Source organism: Antrostomus carolinensis, unplaced genomic scaffold (assembly GCF_000700745.2).
Source record: "Antrostomus carolinensis isolate BGI_N321 unplaced genomic scaffold, ASM70074v2 scaffold12441, whole genome shotgun sequence".
In the NCBI taxonomy this organism is placed as follows: Eukaryota; Metazoa; Chordata; class Aves; order Caprimulgiformes; family Caprimulgidae; genus Antrostomus; species Antrostomus carolinensis.
In genome coordinates this window covers 58,678-84,070 of record NW_010293521.1, presented here as the reverse complement: position 1 = coordinate 84,070, position 25,393 = coordinate 58,678, and the positions used below count along the sequence as shown (strand labels likewise).

At 41.4% G+C, this 25,393-nt stretch overlaps 1 protein-coding gene across 1 annotated transcript; it reads left to right on the top strand.

Moving 5' to 3' along the window:
• Positions 1-963: 963 nt before the first annotated feature.
• Positions 964-24,632, top strand: LOC104532173 (multidrug resistance-associated protein 6). The gene is made up of 30 exons (XM_010177302.2): positions 964-1,141; positions 1,492-1,617; positions 2,261-2,398; positions 3,480-3,605; positions 4,173-4,234; positions 5,037-5,168; positions 5,756-5,968; positions 6,822-6,999; positions 7,457-7,618; positions 9,195-9,287; positions 9,847-10,050; positions 10,652-10,798; positions 11,496-11,593; positions 11,863-11,922; positions 12,648-12,774; positions 13,256-13,432; positions 13,874-14,041; positions 15,527-15,710; positions 16,195-16,258; positions 16,770-16,890; positions 17,823-18,030; positions 19,137-19,447; positions 19,864-20,063; positions 20,743-20,869; positions 21,199-21,300; positions 22,064-22,210; positions 22,763-22,921; positions 23,163-23,329; positions 23,788-23,982; positions 24,524-24,632. The coding sequence occupies exons 1-30, from the start codon at positions 1,115-1,117 to the stop codon at positions 24,630-24,632; spliced, it is 4,332 nt and encodes a 1,443-aa protein (XP_010175604.2). The 5' UTR covers positions 964-1,114.
• Positions 24,633-25,393: the final 761 nt, after the last annotated feature.

Below are 25,393 nucleotides of genomic sequence, written 5' to 3'. Positions count from 1 at the left end.
CATCAGAGGCTCCCGGTGTGAGGGACCTGGCGCCCGGGAACAAGTGTCCAGAACAGCCCCAGCCCCTGCCCAGGCACAGCTCATTTGAGGGGAGGTGCGGGGCAGCGGGCGGTCCGGCTGTCCCTGTACTGACTTCAGAAGGTATCTGCTGAACAACCCCCTACAGAAATACCTCTAAAAGGGCTCTAATGTGTTGATCAATCCAGACTCACATGGATTCCCATCCTCAAGGTTGATGAGCTCCCATAATAATCTGTGAGCCGTTATCAGCTTCCTCTTTTCATCAAGTGATCGCTTTGCCCAGGCCTTGCTTTGCATCATATCATCCACATAAAGGACTGAAACAGCCTCCACAAGCTGCTGAAGAAAAAGTAGCCTTGACTGTTCATCTACAGTTGCTGTATTTTTAGTATTATTATGTTAGCAGATGAGATCCAACTATTTGTTCAGTCAAAAAAATTACATATGTATTATAAATACAGCTGAGGAAATGCAGTTGCGATGGAGTTGATGCACTAGGACACTTCTTTCCTCCTAATCTCCATTTCAGTGGTTGTTCCCTAATTACTAGTCTGGTGGTTCCCAAATGCCAATAATCTTTTTCATTCCCAAATTATTTTTTCTCATTCAGTACTAAATAACTTAAATTTCCTCTTTTTTTCTCTCTGGTTGTGATACATTATGTCCTTTCTTTGGCATCTTTCACTTTTCCAACCCTTTTTCTTTTCCCTTTCTTTCTACTTCCCTCCCTCCAAAATGCAGCTCCCTCCCTGCCACACCTGTGACACCACACTATTCCTCAGCAGCCCTTCTGTTGCTGTGTGTTTTTTACATTTGGATCCCTAAATCAAGTTCCTCTAACATTATAGTAGATCTCAGCTGTAGCATTAGCAGCTTGCATTAGCTGGTGAAATTCTGCATACACTAGTTTTACTGTTTCACTTCTGTGGTGATTCTGTGGCAGGACTGGAACCAGACATGGTATACAAACACACCAAGATTCACCTGGTGCTTTGAGAGTACAGTCATTGCTTGGATCCCTTGTGTGTACCTTTGGATCTGTTTTCCTTTCTACTACTTGTATCTTCGACACAAAAACAAAGGCTATATCAGGATGTCCTACATCTTCAAAACCAAAATGGTAAGAGTGGAGGATGGGGTTTGATCCTAACCATCACAACTTTGATGCAGAACTTAATTTTTCTAAATCATTAACTCCTTTCTGATGATCCATGTCTGTGTTTACTTTGACATATACTCAGTTAAAGTCAGGTCAGTATAAATCAAGTAAAGATTTAGGAAGAACTGTCATAAGATCTCCCCGGTACTTCCATTCAGTTCCCCGCTACTTCTGGTAATGCACTCTCTATCCAAACCTGCTCTTCCACCTCTCCACTCTTACTGCCCAGGCTGCTTGGAGCATTCAGTTCAGTAGCTCGTCCCATCACCATTTCAGTCCATTCCAACATGTGTTTGCTCTCTCTGCCCCAGGTCCTTGGATTCATCCTGGTAATACTGTGTTTTTCTAATGTCTTCTTCGTACTGTGGGAAATAAACCAAAGAATCCCACGGGCTCCAGCATTCTTCATTAGCCCTGCCGTGGTGGGAATCACAATGGTAATTCTTCCTTTGTTTTGTCTGCGTGTGGCCCAGCTCAGCCCTCCTGGGGTGGATATTGTATTTCCCGTGTTTCTCAGCACCTTTGAGCACAAATACAGCTGATAGGGATGAGAAGGCTGGAGAGACACTTTCTGAGTTTCTGCCGTGTGACGCAGCAGGGGTTTGGAGTTGGGGGAAACCACTGGATCCGTAGCTATGGTCTAGAGCCCTGTGGGCAGAGTACACCTCGCAAGAGCCAAGGTAGCAGTAGTGTTTAGAAAGAGGTCTCACAACAAGATCTAGTTTCTCATAACCATGGTATGTGATTTAGTATGGTTTATAATGAAATGGGATTTGTGTTCAACCTTAATGCCTATCCTCCTTTCTGTCATCGTGTCTTCATAGCCTAGATCCTCCCAGCCTGTTGGCCCATGAGTAGTTTTATTACTTGCCCTTTCAGGAGAGACATTCTTGAGTGCAAAATTGCACATAAAGCTTTTCAGTTTTAGCCTTTTAGGAGCAATACTGCAGCTCTGAATGCCTTGAAATGTTTAGTCAAGAAACTAACTGATTTTTCTGTATTGTATCTGTTAATTTGATAATAATGTTTGGCATTCCATTACCAGCTAATTTTTTTGGACAAATTTGTACTTCCTCACAGATCCTTGCCCTGTTCCTTACCCAGGAGGAAAGAATGATGGGCATCCAGTCTTCAGGCATCCTGTTGATTTACTGGCTGCTCTCATTCATGGCTGCAGTTGTGATGTTTATTTCCAAAGTCCAACGTGCCCTAGAAAGAGTAAGTGAAATCACGTATCTTTAACGTGGCAGGGTATGAAGTGTCTAAACAACAGGGCTCTTTTTGCCTCATTGATTGTGAGGTGGAGAACCAAATTCCTTTCTTACAATACATGTTGAGAAAAATGATTGATGACACTGTCATCTCTGTCCATGTTATCCCTTTCAAGGTAGACAGAAAGTGGTTTTCTGAGAGCTAAGCAAACTTCATAGATGAATAAAAGCAAAATGAACATAAATGCTATCACTAAAAACTGGCCTTACAGCAGATTTTGTATCAGCATAAAAATGTTGATATATTATACATTTTTATTATTTGGATATTTGTGGTGAATGTTTACTTGTGGAGGAGTGCTGCCTGGGTTTACACTGACTTCCTGTCAGTGGCCATTTTCCTCAGGCGAACAGTTACACCTCTCCATCACAACAAGGGATAAACAAAAGTTTATGTTACCCCTGGGTGTTTAAGTAATAGGGGAAAAATACACAGCCACTAAACAAAAGACAGTGGGAACTTGCTTGTTCCTGTTGTGTTGAATGATACTCAGGCACCTGGCCTCTTGTAGAAATAACACTTTGCCACTTCTTGCTACCAAAATAGAGTTACAAAAATACTCAGACTTCTTCCTCGTTTTTTCTCTTTCTCATTACAAAATTAATTAGGGAGCCCTTCATGGAGCCCCTTAGGCACACCGTTTATCATAAACCTGGGAGCTGCTTTATTATATCAACAACTCATCCCACTAGGTGAACAAGGAGCTTTTATCCCTCAGAGCACCCAGAGTTCCCAGAATAATGATGTAATGTGGACATCTGACTTGACTAGATGCTATGAAACCTCATGATAAAACCATCCCTATAAATAATAAGTATGTCCATTATTTAGCATTTTCTGATATTCCAGTTTCAGGAGTATATACCTATTTAAGTAGCTCTACATAACTACAGTTTAAATAAATGCACCTCATGCTTTGAACCAAAACCTCAAGAGTTTATGGCTGGTAGAACATGAGAAGCCATCTTCCTCCGATGATTTCACATGAAGGTTCTTACCTCATTCTCAACAATATTCTGTTTCATAGGGCTTCCTGGAAGACTATTTCCGCCATGTTACAACTTACCTTTATGCTAGCCTGGTACTAGGAGAACTTGTGTTATTCTGCTTAGTTGATCACCCTCCTTTCTTCTCTAAAGCCACCAACAATCCTGTAAGTATAATGCAGCTTTTCATAGCACATTGCTTAAGCAGGAATTTAAATTTATGGGGGTACACAGGAACATGAATATCTGGGAGATGTAAGGTGCATTATTCTGTATAAAGGCTGGCAGTACTAAAAGGTAACCGGTGGAATTTGGGATAACAGTACTCTGTCTCTATTTATGTTTTGAAAAACTAAAAACCTTTTCTACCCATAATCCTGTTTATTTTCACTGAAACCAGTAGATAGGGCTCATATTGCTTCCCCATGCTCTCCTGTGCAGCAGTACTCTGAGGTATGAGTATTGCAGAGCTCAGTGCTTCAGAAAATAAATGTCTTTGGGTATGAAGAATTCTCTTCTTTGTTCCTTCATCTGAGACATTATTTGAAGTCAATTCTCCAAAGTCTCCCAATCCCATTGATCCTCCACAATACAGTTACACTGTCAGGGTCAGTGAATGGGGGGTGTGTAACTTTTTGATTGCTTTTCCTGGGGAAGCACAGTAGGGGATTATATTCTTCTGACACATGCCCTTTTCTATATATAAATATCACCCATGTTTTTCCTCCCATCAGAATCAGTGTCCAGAAGCCAGCAGCTCTTTTCTTTCCAAAATCACATACTGGTGGTTCTCTGGGTAAGAAAACACAGAAAAAGACGTGGTTTTGCTAGAATATCAGAAAAAGCCAGCAGCGTAAGAGAGGGTGTAGATGACAGCCAGTAGGAAATACCTCAGCCCCTGTGTTAGCATATGCAGTGAGGATTTAAATTCTTTCCGTGGTGACTGGAGGTACTCTGACAAGATTAAATTATGAAAATTTAACTTAATTTTCTCTATGTAGTTCAAAACACAAGTTTGTGATTCCAAATAATTCTCTTCTTCCTTCCAGCTACCTTTCCAGTGCCCTTCCAATCTTGAAATAGACCTCAGCAATCTCAAAAAAATCACTGTACACCAATCACAGCCTTATCTGCCTGTCAGACCTTCCTGTAACAAATGCTGGGCAAGAAAAAAATACTGAATGAGGACACTGGCCCAGCCTACTGCTTAGCATTCAGAAGTAAAATTATTTCATACCCTGGGCCTAATGTTCACTATGACAAGACTTCATCTGTGTTTCACTGAGCCACAGAGCAAGTTTAACTGAGTTTTGTCCCCCACTGTCCAAGACCCAGCTCTCAGTATGAACTAGAAATTAGGGCTTACTGGCATATCCTCATGATGTTCACAGAAGATAGCATAGGAATTTGAAGCAAAGCTGCTGGTCCTGAACATTCATATTTATTCTGAGAAAGGATAGTTCTACATAGTGTTTTATGTAGGTAAGTCCCTATGTGCTCACTGTGGTGCAGTAACTTAAAGCCCATGTGTTTTGAAAAGGTTACACGTACAACAAATCCTTCTGTGCTTACCATACAATAGTCTGTGTGTTCTCCAGGCTTGTCTGGAAAGGCTGTCGGCAGTCCTTGGGGATGGATGACTTGTGGCCAGTGAGGAAAGAGGACTCCTCTGAAGAACTTGTTGCCTGTGCTCAAAGAGAGTGGAAGAAGTGTCATAGCAGAACCCAGCAGTGAGTACTTCATCTAGAGAGTGTGTCATGTGCTCAGCTGGGCAGTTTTTCTCTTGCCTCTGACATGATAGAAGCAAATAAACTCACAGGTGCTGGTATGCCATCTCAGAATAGGCTTTAAACCGCTCCATTCCTCACAGTGTGCTAGACAGCCTGCTTCAGCACACTGAGGCTTGAACATGAGCTCTGCGAGGTGATTCCTGTCTGGACAAGAGAATGGTTGAAAGATTCAATCTCACTGAATTATTTATCTGTTAAACAACAAGAAAAGGATAACGTACATAAAATAGTCCAAGTAATACTCTGCTATGAAAACATGGGGGTCTTTACTTCAGTGGGCAGCGCTCAGTGAGTGAATTGCTTTGTGTAAAATATGACTTTAAGTGTTGGACTCTGCTGGAGAACATCCTTCTATTCCTGGAAGCATAGAACAGTAAGTTTTTTGTGACAGGGATCATTTTTTGGTGATCAGTTATACTGGACATGGCATGAGACCAAGTGTGAGATATTAAATTAATTTTTTGAAAGCACAAGATCCCCAAGCTTTCTCCAATTGCAGCTAGCTTTCTCATTGTTTCTTTCTTTAGAAAAGTGGAGTCAGCTACATTTAAAAAGAGTCAGAAGAGTGAAACTGGAATGGTAGAAGCTGAAGAGACAGAGGTTCTACTGCAATCAGAGCACAGTCAGAGCGGGCCCTTACTGAAAGTGTTTTGGAGCATGTTTGGAACCTATTTCCTTCTCAGCACTGTCTGCTTAGTTATCTGTGATGTATTCTTGTTCTCCATCCCAAAGTTACTGAGGTATGTACGTATTTATAATGTATTTCTATTACATGTGTAAGATTGTTGCGTGCATGAGCTCGCACAGGGATGCGTACGCCAGCACCTGCAGGGGTAGACACACAAACACTTATCTTTTTTAATCTCCTATTGCTGATGAAAAGAGCTGGATTATCATTTGTGCTAAGCCCACAGTGGGAAAAAAACCCAAACCACTTCCTAAAGCTGTGCACACTTTCTCCACTGCTGTATTCCAACAGTGGAAAGGACAGGCTGCACTAAGCCTTTTGACAACTTTACTAGAACAGGAGTTATTTGATGGTTCTACATATATCATTTGCACAAGCTGTCAGCCACTTGCTGTAGTCTTAAGGCTCCATGTTCCTTGACTAACTATAAAGAGCACAGCTGTGCATCCTACACATCTTACACAGCTCTTTAGTCAGTTGACATAATGCTTTGTAAATTGTGTTGGTACAACACAAACCTGCGTTACAGTATATTTTCAAGGGCAAAAAAATCACTTCTTAGTCATTAAGATTAAGAGAAGTTCTGGGGATGTCAGTGACTTCCTTAGATTATGGTTCACAATTTGCATATTACTGACAAATTCATGAGCCTTCCTTAACACTGAAAACGAGGTCTCCCCTGAGAAGATGCTGAGATCCAAAATTGCTTCAAAACCAAGAGGGACTAAATGTCAAAAATCAGGATACTTAGCAGACATAGGATACTTTTTCAATTCTTCTGCTGTTTTACTAATAAATATCAGCCAGAGACACTAGAGAAATATCCTGGTATTTCTGCATTTTTGTGTGTCTTACATTGCATCTTTTCTACACGGATTCATCAACATTTTGCTCCTGTCTTGCAGCCTTTTCCTGGAGTTCATCGAAGATCAAGAAGCACCTAGCTGGCATGGTTATTTCTATGCCTTTACTATGTTCCTTTTGGCTTGTGTCCAGACTCTGTTTGAACAACGATATATGTACATGTGTCTTGTTCTGGGGTTGAGACTGAAAACTGCAGTAACAGGGCTTGTGTACAGGAAGGTGGGTTTGTAGCTTCCTTTTTAGCCTCATTTTTTTCTAGCCCTATATTACCAGTTCTGACATTGTTGGTACATAGTTCTTAACAATATCAAGGTCGATGTTATTAGAAACTACTTTTAGGATGTAATTCTGTGCTATATTAATCTCTGAACAGTATGTGGGAGGTATTTTACTATTTATTTTCCAGATCTTACCTCTGAAGGAAAAGCCAAGAAAAGGAAAGAGGGAAGCAACATAAACTTTCTTATGCTGTAGATTATGGTTGGGGAAAGGAGTAAATTATTAATCTTAAAGTGAACTCACATATCCCAGGCAACAGCATGTTTTCAGTACCTAGGAGTTGACATTTTTATCCCTCTCTTTTTTTTCTTTCTTCATAAGGAAAATGAAGTTGTTTGATTTTTGGACCAAAGCTGCTGTTTGATGATGCCTTTCCTTTCTTCTCTACTCTGTCTAGATCCTAGTTATGTCAAATGCATCAAGGAAAGCAGCAACAGTAGGTGAAATTGTTAATCTAGTATCTGTTGATGTTCAAAAGCTAATGGATCTGATTATTTATTTTAATGGGACCTGGCTTGCTCCTATTCGGATTATCATCTGCTTTGTCTTCTTGTGGCAGGTAAAATATGATGACAGTACTTATCAATCCCTTTCTATTCTGGGTATCAAAGGAAAAATAAATTTTCAAAATTATGCTTAGAGCTTTGCTGGTTTGAATAACCTGAAATTACCATATTTTTCTTAGCTCTGTACCATGGTGGATTCACTTTTCTTTTTAGATAATATTTTTATTGGTATAGAATCCTTACCTGATCCTTCATCTTCTCACCTGTGTATTCAGCATTCAGTCTCTTTTAGGGAAAAGACTATCACTGTGGTTATTCTGAGCTGACTCATAAACTTCTGCCTCAGATTTTCTTCTCTTTTCAGCCTAAATGTGGTGGCCCAGAGCAGGCTGAGAGTCCAGTTCCAGCTCCTTAGCATAGTTACAGAACATAAAGAGGAATAGTCTGAAATAGTAACTTAACATACTTCATCCCAAACCCTGATTACCACAACATCAGTGAAACAATTTGAAGCAAAGTTATACGATATTCAAAAAGAGCATTAGATACATTGAATTTCCTGGGTATCAAGGGGTTCAGCAAGGAGAGAGCAAAACCAGAATTAGAAATAAAGGTTGATAATCTGAAAGATCCTTTTAATTACCTAATTCAATGTATGGTATTTTCTCAGCAGGCTAAAGCCCTGTTTCTTAGTCCCTGTTTTTGGCAGCACACCAAATGGAAGTATGAGCATTATAGAGACAGTTGATTCCCAGGAGCTTTCCAGAGGCTTTGGAGATCTTCCTTTGCTAACCAGGATGGACTGTGCCTCATAGGATATTATAACCTTGGAAAATTAGTAGCCATGGTTTAGACTGTTGAAAAATCTTCATCCATTTTTAGAGATGCTGGCAAGCTGAATGTGTTTGCATGTAGTTGGAGGATAATTAACGCTTTGTTTGCTAGCGTCCATAGACCATTTGTGTAGCAAATGCTTTCATCTCTTTGTGTATACCAGTACTCACCTCTCTAGCAAACATAAGCCATCTGTAGAGAGATGGAATTAAACCATGAGAAACAAGCTCTCTATTTTGATATGCAAGTCATTATGAGCCCTGGTATCCAAGAGCTGTCCCAAGAGTACGTGGCACAGTATAGTGCTACCATTTCATCTCACTAGTTGATGTAAATTCAGGCAAGCTGGGTTATTTATGCTGCAAGAATAGTTTGTTGAGGGTTTGGGTTTATTTTTTTAACCAAAACCTGGTTTTGTTTCTGGTCACTTAGTTATGCCAGCCATAAGATGTCCTCCTTAACACATCCAAGAATAGATGGGCAGAAACAGAAATTACTTGAATTGCTAGCATGCTTTTGGATTGCTTTCAGCACTAATCCAGTTCCTAAAAGGGAAGCAAATAAATTCAGCAGAGCATGATGACAAGAGTTACCCTGCCTGGCGAGCTAACAATCCACAGTGCGTAGGGAGCACAATTCCCAGGAAAGGCAAAGGTAAAATCAGAGTAAAGCTTTAGCCATGAGGGATGTTAGGCATGAGTTCAAGTAAGAGGGAAGGTGAGTGACAGGAAATGAAAAACAGTCGTTTCTAGTAATCACCAGAAAGTCTTCCTGTTTCTTTTTCTCTCGTGGCAGCTTCTTGGGCCATCTGCCTTGACTTCGATTGCTGTATTCCTTTTTCTTTTGCCTCTGAATTTCATCATCACCAAGAAGAGGAGTCAGTTTCAGGTACATTTTGCTTCATAAAAATGAAGTGGTTTACTGACTTGAATTATGCTAGGATACTACTTTTAATTCTAAATTAAAGGCTGCCATACTCTTCCAGGAAAGGATCATGGAACCCAAAGCTACTGATGAATACAGTAGACATGTTGGAGGGGGGGGGAAGGTAGTATTGTACTGAAGCATATCACTACATCTGACATCAAGTGATGGTTTAATATTTGTTACTCATGCTGGCCATGACTGGCTGAAGGAACATAGGAGGATCTGAAGCCTGCAAAGCTTCTTGAAATTTAGAGTAAGCTCTTGCATATTCAGTCTTTTACCTTTTTTGCCCACCTTTTCTGTGTTTTTTTTTTTATGTATTGCCAGTAAAAATAAAGCTCTGAATTTGAAAAACAAAGTATTTCCCAGCCTGGAAGATTCATAAGGAAAACAGTATACACAGCTCAACTGCAGGGAAATTTATTCAGAATTCATAGGCAGGAATAAGGTGTATTTTCAGAATAATTGTGCCATTAAACATTCAGCCTATTAAATTATAACACTCAAACATTTATTACAGGAGACTCAGATGAAACATAAAGATGAGCGGGCCAAACTCACAAATGCCATTCTCAGTGACATTAAAGTGATCAAACTGTACGGCTGGGAGAAAACCTTCATGGATAAAGTGCTTGGTATCCGGAAGCAAGAACTTCAGGCCCTAAAAAGATCTCAGATTCTCTTCTCAGCATCTCTAGCTTCTTTCCATTCATCAACTTTCCTGGTGAGTGGTTCACCTTCCTACATAAAACATGCTGTTACTTCCATTTCTCTTTGTACTCCTGTCTGGATAGATTTTTCCTGTGAGACAGCTAGAGGTAATGTCTGCCTGGAGGAGTTGGTGGTCTCACAGGAGTTGCTTCCCCCAGTGGAATCAGCCACACAGACATTTACACTGTCCTAACAGTTCCATAGCCAAGTTTCCTGGTCTGGCAGCATGCTCCAGGCAGACTGAGCCCGCTTTACATGACCTCAAGCTAGACAGAGTTCATGGCACAGTCAGTAGCTGCACAAGCCACTTTCGCACTTGCTGTTGCAGCTCAACCATATGTGTTTTCAATGGGAAATGGCTGTGTTTTCACCTTGCTGTGGTTGCAGCACCAAAGCTCCCTTAAAGCAGTACAGACCTCAAATGATCAGACTTGGTTTTGTCCTCAGCATGCAAGACTTTTGCCTGTGATATTTGCAGGATGGGTACCGCATATATGGGTCATAGCCTGGATTTAACTAAATGGGTTTAAGTCTTTAGGAAGGGGCCTGTCACCCTTGAACTATTCTCTTCCCAACCTGAAGCAAATGGTTTCTTTTCCTTTGCTGCCTTTCAGATTGCATTTGTCATGTTTGCTGTCTACACCCTGGTGAATAACACACATGTCCTGGATGCTCAGAAGGCCTTTGTATCTTTAACACTGATCAACATTCTCAACACTGCGCACTCCTTCCTGCCCTTCTCCATAAACGCTGTTGTCCAGGTTAACTGCAGGCTATGTTCCTTTTTCTTTGGGTATAAGTGGTTTTTTACATTTCACCATTAACAGATAAATGTAGGGATTTCTTAGGACTTTGAATGTCAGGGCTAGCTATTTAAGGTACTAAAGGTACTTTGTAGTATTGTTTTTCAGAAAGACTCCACATCGACAAAATAGTCACCAAGAACAACTCTTAAGTCTTTTGGAACCAATCACAAGGACCATTAGATCTCAGAGGTGCTTCCAGTTCTGTTTCTGATCACAGAGATCAGAATAGATGGAGCAAAATCTCCATGGGAGATCAGTGGAAACCCTGCTAGCCCAGGCCAGAGAGAAAAGCAAGTCATTGTCCAGTAAGAAACTGGGAAAATTGTACTTCCCTCTTGCACCCCAAGAAGACTGTCACAGTCTTCATGTACAGAAGCAAACACTGGAAAGATTGCAAGATGAATTGGAGAAAAAAGCACCAATTTTACTGGGTAGACAGATGATAAAATAGAGGGAAGAATATGGAGTTTTGCTAAGCTAAGTGGAAATAAAGGCAGTTAACATAAGGAAGAGCTGCATTTGTCCATCTAAGCCTAAGGCATCTGCAACATAGCACCCAGTCAACAGTATAAGGCTTCAGGTTGTCTTCACTTTGGGTTCTAGCTTCCTTTGTATTTTAGATCTTACTTTTTTCTCTACATCTTAATTTCAGGCCAAAGTTTCTTTAAACCGCTTAGCGGCTTTTCTGAATCTGGAAGAACTGAATCCTGAGAGCTCAAGCAGAAAAACTTCTGACTGTGGTGAGATTTTGTTAGAATTGTTGTTTTACAAGAGGAGTAGCTTCCATTGTACAGCTAACTTAAGGGAGAAAAGTATTTGCCCCTTACTATTACTTTATCTCCCCAGCCTATTTCTAACAATGAAATCTAATCTGGTAATTAACCCCTTCTTTTGATACTTAAGGTTTATTTTATGTAATATAAATACATACTGAAACATAAAGTCACATAAATAGGGATGTTTCTGTACCTACCTGTGAATTTATAAGTGTTCTATTTCTTGTCTTTAGTACAGGCAAGTATCACCATAAGAAATGGGACTTTTCGCTGGAGCAAAGAAACTTCTCCTTGTCTTAGAAGGTACAGACTTACCCTTAGTCATCTCAATTCTGTAGGTCAGGGTAGATGCTGAATGAACTAATTCCTCAGGGCCGCAGTGAAACCAGTATGGAATATTTAGAGGTTTCTGAGTTTGCTTCATATTTAATGCTGAATTCTGAAAATTATAAAGTCAGAGAAAATGTTATCTTGCCTTTATGCTTGGAAGCACGTGAATGGGAAGGTGCCTGTATCTGGATGCTGCCTTAATACATGGAAATTGCTTTCTTTACACAACTCTCTTCTCCAAATACTAAACTACAGTAATTTAAGTCAAAAAAGTAGAATTGATGGTGTACAGATATCATATATGACATCACGGCATGCTTATTTCAAAAGGCATTGCCATTTTAGAGAAGAAACAGTGTTGAACAGTTCTGATGTTCAGGAATGTTTTATATCTAGTGCTTTGGGCTAGCCTATCTCCAGAGTGGAGAACTGGGTCTTGGATCTGGGTTTGAAACTCAGATGGGGATGTGGATTAAGAATTTCTAGTCAGACGTATCTTTGAAGGGATGACTTGACTTCTGCTGCAAAAAGTCAGCATGACAAGAAGAGTAACCCTGTGCAGCTGAGGCCTTAAGTATGAAATTTGGGGGTTTACCTGGTACATTTGTACTGCCACAAAACAATAGCAAGAATTTTGGTCATTTTATTTTCAGGAAGTGTATCTAAAAGTTGATAAGAGACTGAACTTTTCTCTATAGAATAGATCTTACCGTGCCCCAAGGCTCCTTGCTTGCTGTAGTTGGCCAGGTGGGTGCTGGAAAGTCCTCCTTGCTGTCAGCGTTACTTGGTGAGCTAGAGAAGATGGATGGCTGCATGACCATGAAGGTAAATTTTGCCTTGAGGGTTTGCTTCTAATTTGGCTGTCTTCAGGAACAGTAAGGCATTAACCAAGGCATCAAGTACTTGATGAAAACCCATTGACTGCTGAATTTTAACAAAGGCTGTATGTAGCAGCCTGCATTTAATTATCTGAAGATAATTAAAGACCTCTTTAGATGAGCATGGCCCTTGGGAATGGGAACTGGAACAGGACTTCAAAGATCCAGTTTCATTTCCCAACCAACAGTGAACTGAAGTGGCATTGTGGTAAATCACATCACATACTTGCACCTGTTTCCCTCTCTATAAGATAATGGAAGTGCAGACTCATATTTTGCAAAGCCCTCTGAGACCTGTCAATGGTGATGATCATTCCAGATTTCTAGAAAACTAACTGGGAGAGCATTTCTTCAAAGACAGGTGCCCGCAGTGTCAAGTTGAGCTTATGAAAAAGATTGTTAACATTCTTCCACTTCCATTTCTGTAGGGCACTGCAGCTTATGTCCCCCAGCAAGCCTGGATACAGAATGCTTCAGTGGAAGATAATATTCTCTTTGGGAAAGAGATGAACGAAACATGGTTCAATAGAGTGATAGATGCTTGTGCACTGCAACCTGATTTGGAGAGCTTCCCTGCAGGGCGGAAGAGTGAAATAGGAGAGAAGGTACTGGCTTAGGTTTATATTTTTTCAATATAACTTTTCAATGAGTAGCTACAACTTTTGGTGTCCTCCTTAAAACACCTACAAAAGGACTAAACTTGCAGGAGGCAGGGTCTCAGTAATTTCTGAAAAGTCAGGCCATGATTTAACAGGGTCTGAAGCCCACCTCCTGACAGTTAACCTAACCAAAGATATGAAAGATGCTTAAGACAAAATCAACAAATCCAGGTCAGTTTGGGCCCTCTTCTGCAGGAGAGTGGAGTTGCTCAAGAGAATCTCCCTCTGCATCTCAAGAGCCCTATTTGGAGGGAGGGAGGGAGAGGTGAGAGAGGGGATGCACTGATTTAAAAATAAAGAAGTCATAAAACCTCAGTGTAAAATGGAGCCAACAGTTGGCAAATATGCTGTAGCTTTGGAATAAACAGTGTCAACACGTCTTTACAGGGAATAAATATATCTGGAGGGCAGAAGCAAAGAGTGAACCTTGCACGTGCTGTGTATCAGGTGGCTTCGATTTACCTTCTAGATGATCCCCTCTCAGCTGTTGATGCCCATGTTGGACAGCACATTTTTGAACATGTTCTTGGACCCAACGGCTTACTGAAGGACAAGGTGTGTTATAAATCCTGAACTGTAAAAGATTGAAAAATGTATCTAATTATCAGGGGCCCTGAAATATTCCAGTAAGGTGGGTTATTCACTTTATCAAAGGCTCCCAAATTCTTTTTTTGCTAGTGGCAGCAGGTGCAATACTGTTAACAACAGTGAAGTGGAATGAGTAACCTCTGCTGTCCACACACCACACAGAAGTCCTGCAGTGAATCTCACCTAGAAGGAAGAAGACTAAAAAGTTAGGTTCTCCTGAAAGACTGTCTTTATCCTCATGCAAACCACATGCTTAGTTCCAGCCTTACTTCTACAGCAAGTTTATTGTCCTTTGGCCTTCCATCAACATTGTCCTTCTCCCTTTTTGAGATTTAGTTCTAGTACAGTTAGGAAGAGCTGCCTGATCTCTTCCAGCTTATTGTATCTTATCATGTCTAATCCAATCACCACCTCATTGGTGCCTTTACAGTTCTGATCACCCAACTGTTCATCACTTAAAATTCAGCCTTAAAATCCATCTCAAACACTTCTCTTCCTTTTTTCTTTTGGCACTGATTGTGTTTTGTTACTCCTTGCTATTTCTCTGCTGTTAAGCCATGTGGATAATAAACGTGGTTACATGAGAAGGGATGCTAAGGCAGCTCTATTTGTTTCATGGTATAAACTGCATACAAGTACTTGATTCAGTTTTACGTTGTGGAAGGAAAATAGTCAATTTTTAATTAGAAAGTCCAATTAAAACAGACATATCTGATTACAAATGCCTTTCTCTTCATGTGTAGATTGGTTGCAAGTATCAGAATGTAATTATTGTATTTAAACATTGAAAGATGACAAAAAAAGCAGGTATCAGACTTAAGCAGTACTCAAAGGGCTTGATTGTATATTAGAAATATATAACATGCCCATTTATTATCTAGGGGAAAAATACTTTTCTTATGTCCTTTTCTACATGTAATTGTCTGTGCAAATATGCTCAGAAATAAAAATGGAGCTGCCCTCTTAACTCCACTCAGGGTGATGAAGTTTTCAGGTAAAAATTTGATTCTGAAATATTGATATCAGTGACAATAAATGCGACATACTCTTCAGTTAACATCATTCTACTTAAGAGCTTCAGCCTGAGGGGAATCAACAACATGGAACTGGTCAGTGAGCCAAGCAAAAGGTCCTGCTACACACAGGGTGCTAGCCTGGGACTTCCAGCCTCAGTTCCCATCCTCACTTTTTTATGCTCAATCAACAAACCAAGTTGATTTACCCCTCCACTCCCAAGTTCTGCACTTTCAAAATGGGCACAAAGCTGTGCTGCAAAGATAAACTTCAAAGAGACAGTCAGAAGTGATACGAATAAATAACAAAAATATCTCCAAGTTTGTACAAATTGTAGCTCACAGTGAGTACCTCTTTCTTCAGAAGACAGCTGACTACAACAGCTTGAGTGAGCAGGGAAACACCACAATTGTAACCGTTCCCTCCTTATTCAAGCAGACTCGTGTGCTGGTGACTCACACTATCAACATTTTGCCTCAAGTGGACAACATTGTTTTTCTGGTGGATGGAATGATCTCAGAAATTGGTTCCTACCAAGAACTTCTACAGAGAAATGGAGCCTTTGCAGAATTTCTTCATTCACACATTACTGCAGAAGAGAAGGCAGGCACTGGTTTTCCAGGTAACTTAAATGAGTCGGAGTAATTCTCACTAGGTCTATCAGTCAATTACTTCCTTAATATTATATTTAACATTAAAAAGCTGGGGGCAGAGGGGCAGGATCTGCTGCTGTTCACAGTTGGGAAAAGAGAATAAAACTGGAAAAGCTGGTCTTACATGTGTTTTGTTAGGGACGTTCAAAGCCAAGATCCAATCACAGTAAGCTGTCACTTTGTGTGGGGAAAAATATGCCTGTCACATTAGCTGACTCATCACTTCAAAATCAGTTTTGAATAAATAGTGCCATCTTAGCAGACAACAATCATGCAGATTTCAAACAGAAATTACAGAATTATGTGCTATTCTTCAAGCTTCACCTTGATATTTCTATCCTTAGAAACAATTTGGTGTAATGAATCTTTCCTCCATGTTACCAGACTCTCAAAGGCTACACAGGACAAAATGGGATTCTAAAGCATTTAGAAAAAAATGCATTTATTTCACAGCTATTGGAGACACCAAAGGCACCATCACCTCTAGAAATGGTCCATCACAGGAGAAGCTCTTTAGGTAAGCTTGAAGCTGCCTCAGACACTGAAGAACTTGCTCCAAAAGCCCACAGAAGCCTACATGGAGGCTCTTACTGAGGATGATAACAGGTTTGGCATTGATCTGTAAATTAATAAGAGCAAACAAGCAAAACTCACAAATAGGTAAGAAACTGTCCTTGAATGTGGAGGTTGACTAACATTTTCTCCTTATTTCACAAGGAGCCAGAATTTGTTCCAGAGCTCACATACAGGCATGTTGATACATGTTTGCTGTTCACTTCCCAGTGGGGCTGTAAGGTCTGACTCATTTCAAACCAGCCACAGCAAGTGAATGCTTTAAGCCTCTCATTGTTAATAGCCTGACCCAGTCCCTGTGATAAACATGGACAGTGGTTGTGGTCTGGAGGACACCAAAGACTGCAGCCCTCAAAATAGGCATGAATATAGGGGTGGATGGGTAAGGAGATCCAGCTTTAAAATACTCCTTGTCTTGGCTTAAAATTGAAAGGATTTCTGTTTTCTTTCTCAAGTGACCATTCAGTTAAATCTTCTGCTATGGGAAGGGAGACCATTCCTTTAAGTCAAGACTGTACCACTGCTGCAGCCACCAAAGGAAGATTAACCAAGGGAGAGCAAACTCAGCATGGCAGGGTAAGCACAGCACCTTCCCATAAAGGCAAAGACACATACTGTGGGTTTATTACTGACCCACTCGTGGCAGGTGGGTCACAGTGCAACACCAGGGAAGTCAGCTGAGCTGTACAAGTTTGCCTTATAATTGAGACAAAGTAATTTCAGCATTATTTTACATAGCACCTTCTATGCAAGTTGTATCTCCCTGGATGCTCTGACCTAAGCACTGGTTCCAAAAGAAGAATATTGCACACACATTGCAGAGAGCACATTACAGAAATGAGAGGGGAAAAAGAATAATTTGTGACCACTTGAGGAGAAAGATCCTGATTCAGGAGTTGGCCTGAAGGGGGGAAGCACACTGAGGCAATCAGGGTAAGGTGGTGGTAAGGGATAGAAGAGGATAGATTTTAAGGGACTGTATTCAGGGCACATTGTAGCAGCAGTAAGACGTGGGGAGAAAACAAACAGCTGAGGCTACACACTGGTACTGAGAAGAGACAAGAACAAGAAGTCAGACACCCCAAAGGAGGCAGCTCTTCCCCTAGGGAAGCACAATATGAGCCAGACTGGGATCTCCTCACCTCTGCCGATCAGCAGTTACTCAAGCAAGCAGTCAGTAGGATACATGATAGTTCTCACTCACACCAAGAACAAATGAAAACCACTGCCCAGCATGAGGAAAGCCCTATAGGCTCATGTTACTGCGTTCCAGCAGTAACATCAGCCTATTGCAATAACATTCATCAGTTGATAGTAATCAGTCATTGACACCATGGATTTACTTAAGTATGGCTTCATTGTTCATCCATGAGGAAAACAAAAAGTGGCCCATGACATATAACCAAGTAGATAAGCCATAATCATTCCTTGTTTTGGAGCTGCTTTTCCTTGCTAACAAGCTGGATCCTCCCAACCTCTCCTCTTTTTCCCCAATTGTTTCACTCTAGGTTAATACTTTGATTTATGCAGACTACCTGAAGGCGACAGGCTTACCACTGTGGGTGTACATCATTCTGCTGTTCACGTGTCAGCAAGCTGTGTCATTTTCTCGTGGTTACTGGCTCAGCATGTGGACAGATGACCCTGTCCACAACGGGACACAACAGCACACAGAGCTGAGAGTTGGAGTCTTTGGTGCACTAGGAGTCATTCAAGGTTTGTTTAACTTGCTCACCTAATTCTTCTCTGTATTTCCATCTCCCTTTCCCATATCCGGGATGTTTTCCCAGAACATAAACAAGTGCGTATCCATGGGCCCTTAGCCTCCTAGACATTTGGCACCAGCCCTAAAGGTTTGGCATGGGACCTAAAACTACAGGCTTTCATACACAGAGAGGATTTCTAAGGGATCTGAAAAATATTTCCAGTGTTACTGCCTGAAGTTCTACTTCATGATATGCTAGAAGTGTTCTTCCTCTATATTTCCTGCTGGAACTAAATGACTTGAACCCCTAAAATCATTCAGCAATGGAAGAACTACAACATCCTTATTTTTCTCTCTGGCCCCTTTATCCAACATCTTCTGCATAACTTTCTTCCTCTTAGGTCTTTCCATTCCTCCAATATAAATTAATCCTATCAAAGTGCAAGCAGAGGCTCTTCTCCATGCTGAATTAAATCTTGGTTTAGGTCTTTTGAGTGTAAAGAGAGAGAAAAACAGGAACTTGTGGAATTCTACATTTCTTTAAATCTTTCTCTTTAAAAACAGCCACAATTCTTTTGGTCAGTCTTAAAAAAAAACCCAAAACCAAAACAACCCACAACAAACCGACAAAAAAAAAAACAACAACCAACCAACAAAAAAAAAATACAACTTGTTTTAGGACAGAAATCTGGAAAAACCTCAGCCCAAGTGACAAAAGACTAAGAAAGCTTTGAACAAGTTGAAAAGAGTGGGAAGGGTTGGTCACTTCTGTGCTAACAGTGAATCTATAGGCAGGAAATCTAAGACTGAGTAAGTCAAAGTAATCCCAGTCAAGCTCATTTTGTGAAGAGTAAAGAATTTGTCCTGTGTGTTTAAGCTGCAGAATCTGTGGCCCCCATCAAGCTTGCTTAGAAGGTCTCCCACCCCTCTGTAACTACCCTACAGAAATGGTAGTTTACCTTGCAGGACTGAGGCTCAGCTTAACTGCTACCCAAGAGAAAGTCAGCTCCTTTCACTAGTACAGCATTCACAGTACTAACTGAAAGTCACTATCTTGCAAAGAACTCCAAGGTGAGTTTGGTCAGATGTAGTAATAATTACTTTTTTTATATTACAGCTCTTAGCAGATTTGCCTCCACAGCAGCAGTCCTTCTAGGTGGCGTGTTAGCATCGCACAAGCTCTTTCTGCAGTTGCTGAGGAACGTTGTTAGATCCCCAATGGTCTTCTTTGAGCAAACACCCATTGGAAACTTGCTGAACCGCTTCTCCAGAGACATGGATGCTATTGACTCCGTCATCCCTGACAAGCTGAAGTCCTTGCTGGGATTCTTGTTCAACTTGCTGGAGATCTACCTTGTGATTATAGTGGCTACACCAAGGGCAGCAATGGCCATAGTGCCCTTGACTGTTCTTTATGCTGCATTCCAGGTAGGAGCTCAGAGATACCCAGACAGGAGAGACTCTGAAACATCAAATGCTTTTCCAGCTAAGACTGAACATGAGGGAAGGGCAAGCAAGGGTGCAAATAAGCCTCTTCTCCATCAAGCAAAGGGCTGGTCCATGGGAGAAACTAGGTGTGAGTTCAGAGGCTGTGTGAGTTCAGAGCACCCTGGCTTCTTTGCATTAACTAACCACGAGTTTATTCTTAATGAAGATAGCCCATAATACAGGCATAAACGCTGCCTCACCTTTTAAGGGCATCTCCTACCTGCACATTATGTTTTATAACACTAGGATAATATGTACTATTGCACTTGTTGAGGCCTTCCCAAACTTTCTGTGGAGCACCTCCATGGAGGCATAAACCTTCTAATCACTTCCTCTCTCATCTCCCTTTGTACCAGCACTTCTACGTCATCACCTCCTGCCAGCTGAGACGCATAGAGGCTGCCAGGAGGTCACCCATCTACTCCCACATTTCAGAAACTTTCCAAGGGAGCAGTGTGATCCGTGCTTACAAGGACCAGGAGAGGTTTATTTTGAAGAGCAATTTTCTAGTGGATGAGAATCAATGCATATGCTTCCCTGGAGCAGTTGCTGACAGGTACACATCAGCAGTGTCAAGAAAACGACAGCTTACTCTCAAAGCCTTGGCAAGTGGAGATAGCTGCTCAAGGGGCTTGGGTGGAGATACACAGAAGATGAGACAGTGGTGCACAGTGTTTTGAGGGTAGGGTGGCCTCTTTCATTACCACTTGCACTGTGTCCCTCTCTGGCAATATCATCCCCACACAACCAATATGCTCCCATCTCTATTGTGGGGCTAGGCACACACACATGCTGACACACTGCTAGAGGTACCACTTGGTGTCCCAAATGCAGGAAGCTGTAGTACATGCCTGGTGAGGCCAGTCAGCACATGACAAGAGTGCATGACAACATAGCTCAGACAACAGAGCCATCAGCCACCAGTCATGAAAAAAGTGAGGACTGCCAGAAGGAGTGAGAGATGTTAGACTAACTCATCCAAGAAACTCTGCCGGCTGCGCTCATCCTATCGGCCTTGGAGAAAATCCTAACAGAGACCATAAGCCAATGAGTTTGGACAGACTGGATCCATTCGTGAGCTCCAAAGTGGCTGGATAAAGACCAGGGCATGACAAGAGCTTTGTTGAGTATCCTGCAGTCCAGCAGCTCCACTAGTGTTTTGCAAAGCAATCACAGATTCTGTTTGGAGAAAGGAAGAGGGCAGCCAGCAACAGCCCTGGACTCTTCTCTTGCAGGTGGCTTGCTACAAACCTGGAGTTTCTAGGCAATGGCATTGTGTTGTTCGCAGCACTGTTTGCAACAATGGGCAGAACACATCTTAGTCCAGGAGCTGCTGGCTTCTCCATTTCATATGCTCTTCAGGTAACTCAGCATTGAAGTAATGCTGTGCTTGCCTTTCATCAAAAGCAACTTGCATTTTAATTTCTGCTACCATGTTAATTTCTAAGAAATGATGAACTATTTCCATGGCTTTCTAGATCCCTTCTCCTACCAAACCCTGTTGTCACTGCTGAAACCCAGAGCATCTGGAGTACATGGTTATTTTTTAGCCTTTTAAGGGATGATTCCTCAAGTAATTAGCTGATGAGGAAGCCTTTATAAATAAACACTAAGATAAAGTACCAGGTACTTCACAAGCACAGGTCAAGACTCACTTTATCTGCCCGAATGCTTCTGTTTCTTTCTGCTAGATAACTGGTGTTCTGAACTGGATGGTGCGGTCCTGGACAGAAATAGAGAACAACATTGTTTCTGTGGAGAGAGTGAGGGAATACTTAAGGACTCCTAAGGAGGTAGGTAACCAACTACTGACCTTACAAGCAGAGGTGAACATCTCTGCAAACTAAACAAGTAACTTTCCTGTTCCACCTGGACAAACCCCCTAGTTTTCCCCTTCTAAAAGGCCAGTTATGTTTCCTTTAAAGAACTGCAGCATTTTGTTTTTATCCAACTGACTAGACTTGGTTTTTTTTAACCTCTCATCATCATCATTTCCTTGAGACAGTTAAGCGTTAGATTGCCATTAAAATAGCTTCACTTGGTAACACTCATGGAATGAGCCATGTTTTCTGCCCATATTTGGAGTATGTATTTATTGTGCGAGTTCAGATGCAACTCTCTGATAACTGATGGCTGCTAGATAGCCTTTTAGCCACTGAAAGTCTCCAATGCAGAACAAAATGCAATCATTTTTGTTCTGCAGTCATTAAAATTATTTCTCCATACGCTGCCTTGAGATCCTACCAAAGGAGACTTTCACAGTCCTGTTTATAGGGGCACATAAATCATTTTTATTGGACCACTCATAATGTCAGAACTCTGACATGCAAACAAATGTTTATCCCCATTTTTAGTCAAGACAATTGGCATCTTTGCATAAAGCAAAAAGTCAACATTTGCAATAGCAAAGTTAGAGGCCTTTTTCCCTTTGGAAACAGTAAATAGATCAGGGGAATTTGGCACAGATGTTTTCATAAGCTTCCCATTTCAGTACGGCCACTTGATTTGGTAATTTAAATCAGCTTTATACCTTGCTGTTTGTTTTCATCTGTTTAGGCACCCTGGACTCTGGATGGCAAACTTCACAGTCAGGGCTGGCTCACGGAAGGAAGAATTGAATTTAGAAACTATAGTTTGCGATACAGGCCAGATTTGGAGCTAGCACTGAAGAACATCAATCTAACCATCAATGGGCAAGAGAAGGTAAGCAAAGCCACTGGTTTCAGAAGAGCTACAGAGTGTGAGCAGTGCTTCGCAGTGATCAGATCTGGGCTGATACAATCCCTGCCCTACACCAAGGTGTAGTAAGTAACTTGTAAGTGGGAAAGTTTCAGTAAGGTATGAGCCCATCTATCGCCCTGCACGCCTCTTCTAGTACAAAGTAGCATTTCCAGGATTGCTGCATACTCTAGACATTCTTCTGAGTGAAATTTCTTTCCACAGAAGGTTAGCAGAGTTACAGCACTTCTAAAATAAAATCTAGTGCCACATCAAGGCCCTGGTCTAGCTGGTAGGTCTTGTAGTTATTCTTCTCAAAGACTTTCAAGATTCCTTTTCATACAAAACAATTACAAATTATAAATTATTCCCTTTAAGAATGTATTGCTAGACTATGTGAATCTTCAACAGCCCTGAAGGTCTGATCCATGCGAAGCTGTCTCTCTTCAAAAGACCAAGAGGAATTACATGATAGATCTGCCCAACTGTAGAAAATGATCAACATCAAAGCCAAAAGCTTTCCACTGCACTTTACAGATTGGCATAACCGGAAGAACAGGAGCTGGGAAATCTACTCTTGCTGTGGGCTTGTTGCGATTAGTGGAAGCTGCGGAAGGAGCGATCCTAATTGATGGAGTAGATATTACTCAACTAGGTCTCCATGACCTTAGAACCAAGATAACTGTCATTCCCCAGGTATGAAATTAATTTCCAAAATGCTTCAGCAGTGTTGTAAGGCTTAATGCCTTAAACAAGTTTAAAAAGATTCTGTGAGAGGAGGGACATTAAGAAATGTCGAAGTTGCAAATAACCCCCATGCCATGCTAGTCTCCCATTCCATGTATCATTAGCCACAGATTTGCACCCAGCAGGGAAAACCAGAGAGCTCATTCTTACAGTTCATTTCAGGAGTTGTTTGTATTGTCTCTGTGCTTAGGATCCAGTTCTGTTTTCTGGCTCTCTAAGAATGAATCTCGACCCATTAAACCGATACACTGATGCAGACATCTGGACGGCTTTGGAACTGACTCAGCTCAAGAACTTTGTTGCAGATTTGCCAGATCAGTTGGAATATAAGTGCACTGACCAAGGGGAAAACCTGAGGTACCTTATCTGCAGAAAGACAGTAGCAGGGCAGTGCCAGCCCATGGGCTAGGAGAACATAGAGCTAGTGGGAAAAGGAGTCTAGTTAATTAAAATAAAGAAAAAAAAAGTGCCCAGATAGCAAATTGCTGCATCATAGTCCTGTTTAGCAGCATGAAATCAAATCAAATCAAAAGACACCAAGTGGAAGACCTTTGAGACTTAATCATTGTGGTGGCTTGTGTCTGTGCAGTACTTAGAACACTGGAATCCTGTTCCAAGGGCAGATCTCCTGGGTGCTATAGTAATAAACTTCCTTCACTTCCTTAGATTGTTTCATCCTGTTACCTGCAGTGCCACCAGCCTCAAATCCTCCTTTCAGGGAAGGGAACAATCACCTTTTCATTACTATTTTCAAATATAACATGTTTTCCGACCCCAGGGAAAAGTGACTTTACCATCCCTCTTCTTACTTGCAGCACTGGTCAGAAACAGCTGGTTTGTCTGGCCAGAGCACTTCTCCAGAAAGCCAAAATCCTCATTCTAGATGAGGCCACAGGAGCAGTAGATTTAGAAACTGATCTCCAGATTCAGTCCACCCTGAAGATGCAGTTCAAAGACAGCACAGTGTTAACAATAGCTCACCGGATAAACACCGTCATGGACTGCGACAGGTAATACCTTCAGCCTCTTTCCTAAGGAGGAAGGAAGCCACAGGCAGCCTGTGGGAACTGGACAAACCACACGGTGTTAGTGAACAGCAATTTAATTTCTGTCCTTTTCTTGTTTAACCCTCAGAGCTTCGTTTTAGAGACTGTAGGAGCTGTCTTATATCAGACAGGCACTGATGGGTTAATTGAAGATAATCTATTCCCACATGATGCATTTCATGCTGTGTCATCCCCCGTTCCCCCCCCCGACAGCAAATCCATGGCTACAGCTCTTCATCTTAAAATCGTGAAGCCAAAATACACATTCACAAATCTTACTCGTCTCGGTTGCCAAAAAAACTCTCCTCCCACAAACTCAGTACTTCAATAGTCACTCATCTGAAATCTGTTTTTATCCCACAGATGTTTCCCAGCTGAAAAGCTGCTAGAAAACTTGGTTGAATAACAAATATTGAAATTTATTTTAGAAATAAGTAGAAATAACTAAGGTTATTAGAGCTGCTGGTGTATCCCCAAGCTTACACTTCTGTTTTAATGTTCACAGGATTTTAGTCTTGGAAAATGGTCAGATAGCTGAATTTGATACTCTGGAACACTTAATAGCTCAGAAGGGACTGTTCTACAGACTGATGGAAGAATCGGGCCTCGCGTGACTCACTCACACAGTATGCCATAATGTTACCACTATCAGGAATAATTCATCTCATAATTGAGTTATCTTGGTTTCACTATAAAACGCCTGACACTCAACCAAATCTTGTTGGAGCTATAACTGCAGTGAATAGATGAAAAGAGATGACTTGGGATATGTTATTTCTGCAGGAAACTTAGCAATTCCATTTTCATTATGCTTCCAGATACCAAAACCTCACTCTGCTATTGAAAATGAGACAGTCAGAACTTAAAACGCCTTGCTGCTTTTAAAGCAACATATATAAAAAAGCAAACAAGCCAAAAGAAAAAGACCACAGCATTTCTGATTTATGCTGCAAGTGAAGCTCAAATATACTGCCATACATAAACAGATTATTTTTAAAAACCAACACAATTTTATGGACAGCAAGCAAGAATTTAACTAGTAGCAAGCAAATGTAACTGTTTACAGCTTGTCCCAAGTTCCAGGCAGAACAAATTTAGTCTTTTACCAGTGTCTTAAGGACTGCTCACCTGAGCACTGTTCTTACACAGATGTGGTGAACTCCAAGACAGAGGCTGGATCTGGTCACCCCAAGTGCACAGACACTGGGCGAGTAGGGAAGAGGCAGTGGGATGCTGCTAAGCACGAGAGCATACGGCTGCCTGGGGGCTGCCTGCTGTCGCAGCTGGGGATCAGATCCACTCCATCTCCTTCCGTGTCAGCTCTGGAGGGGCCCCAAGTCAATCAGGCTGTGCAGAGAGCTGACAGGCTGCCTGG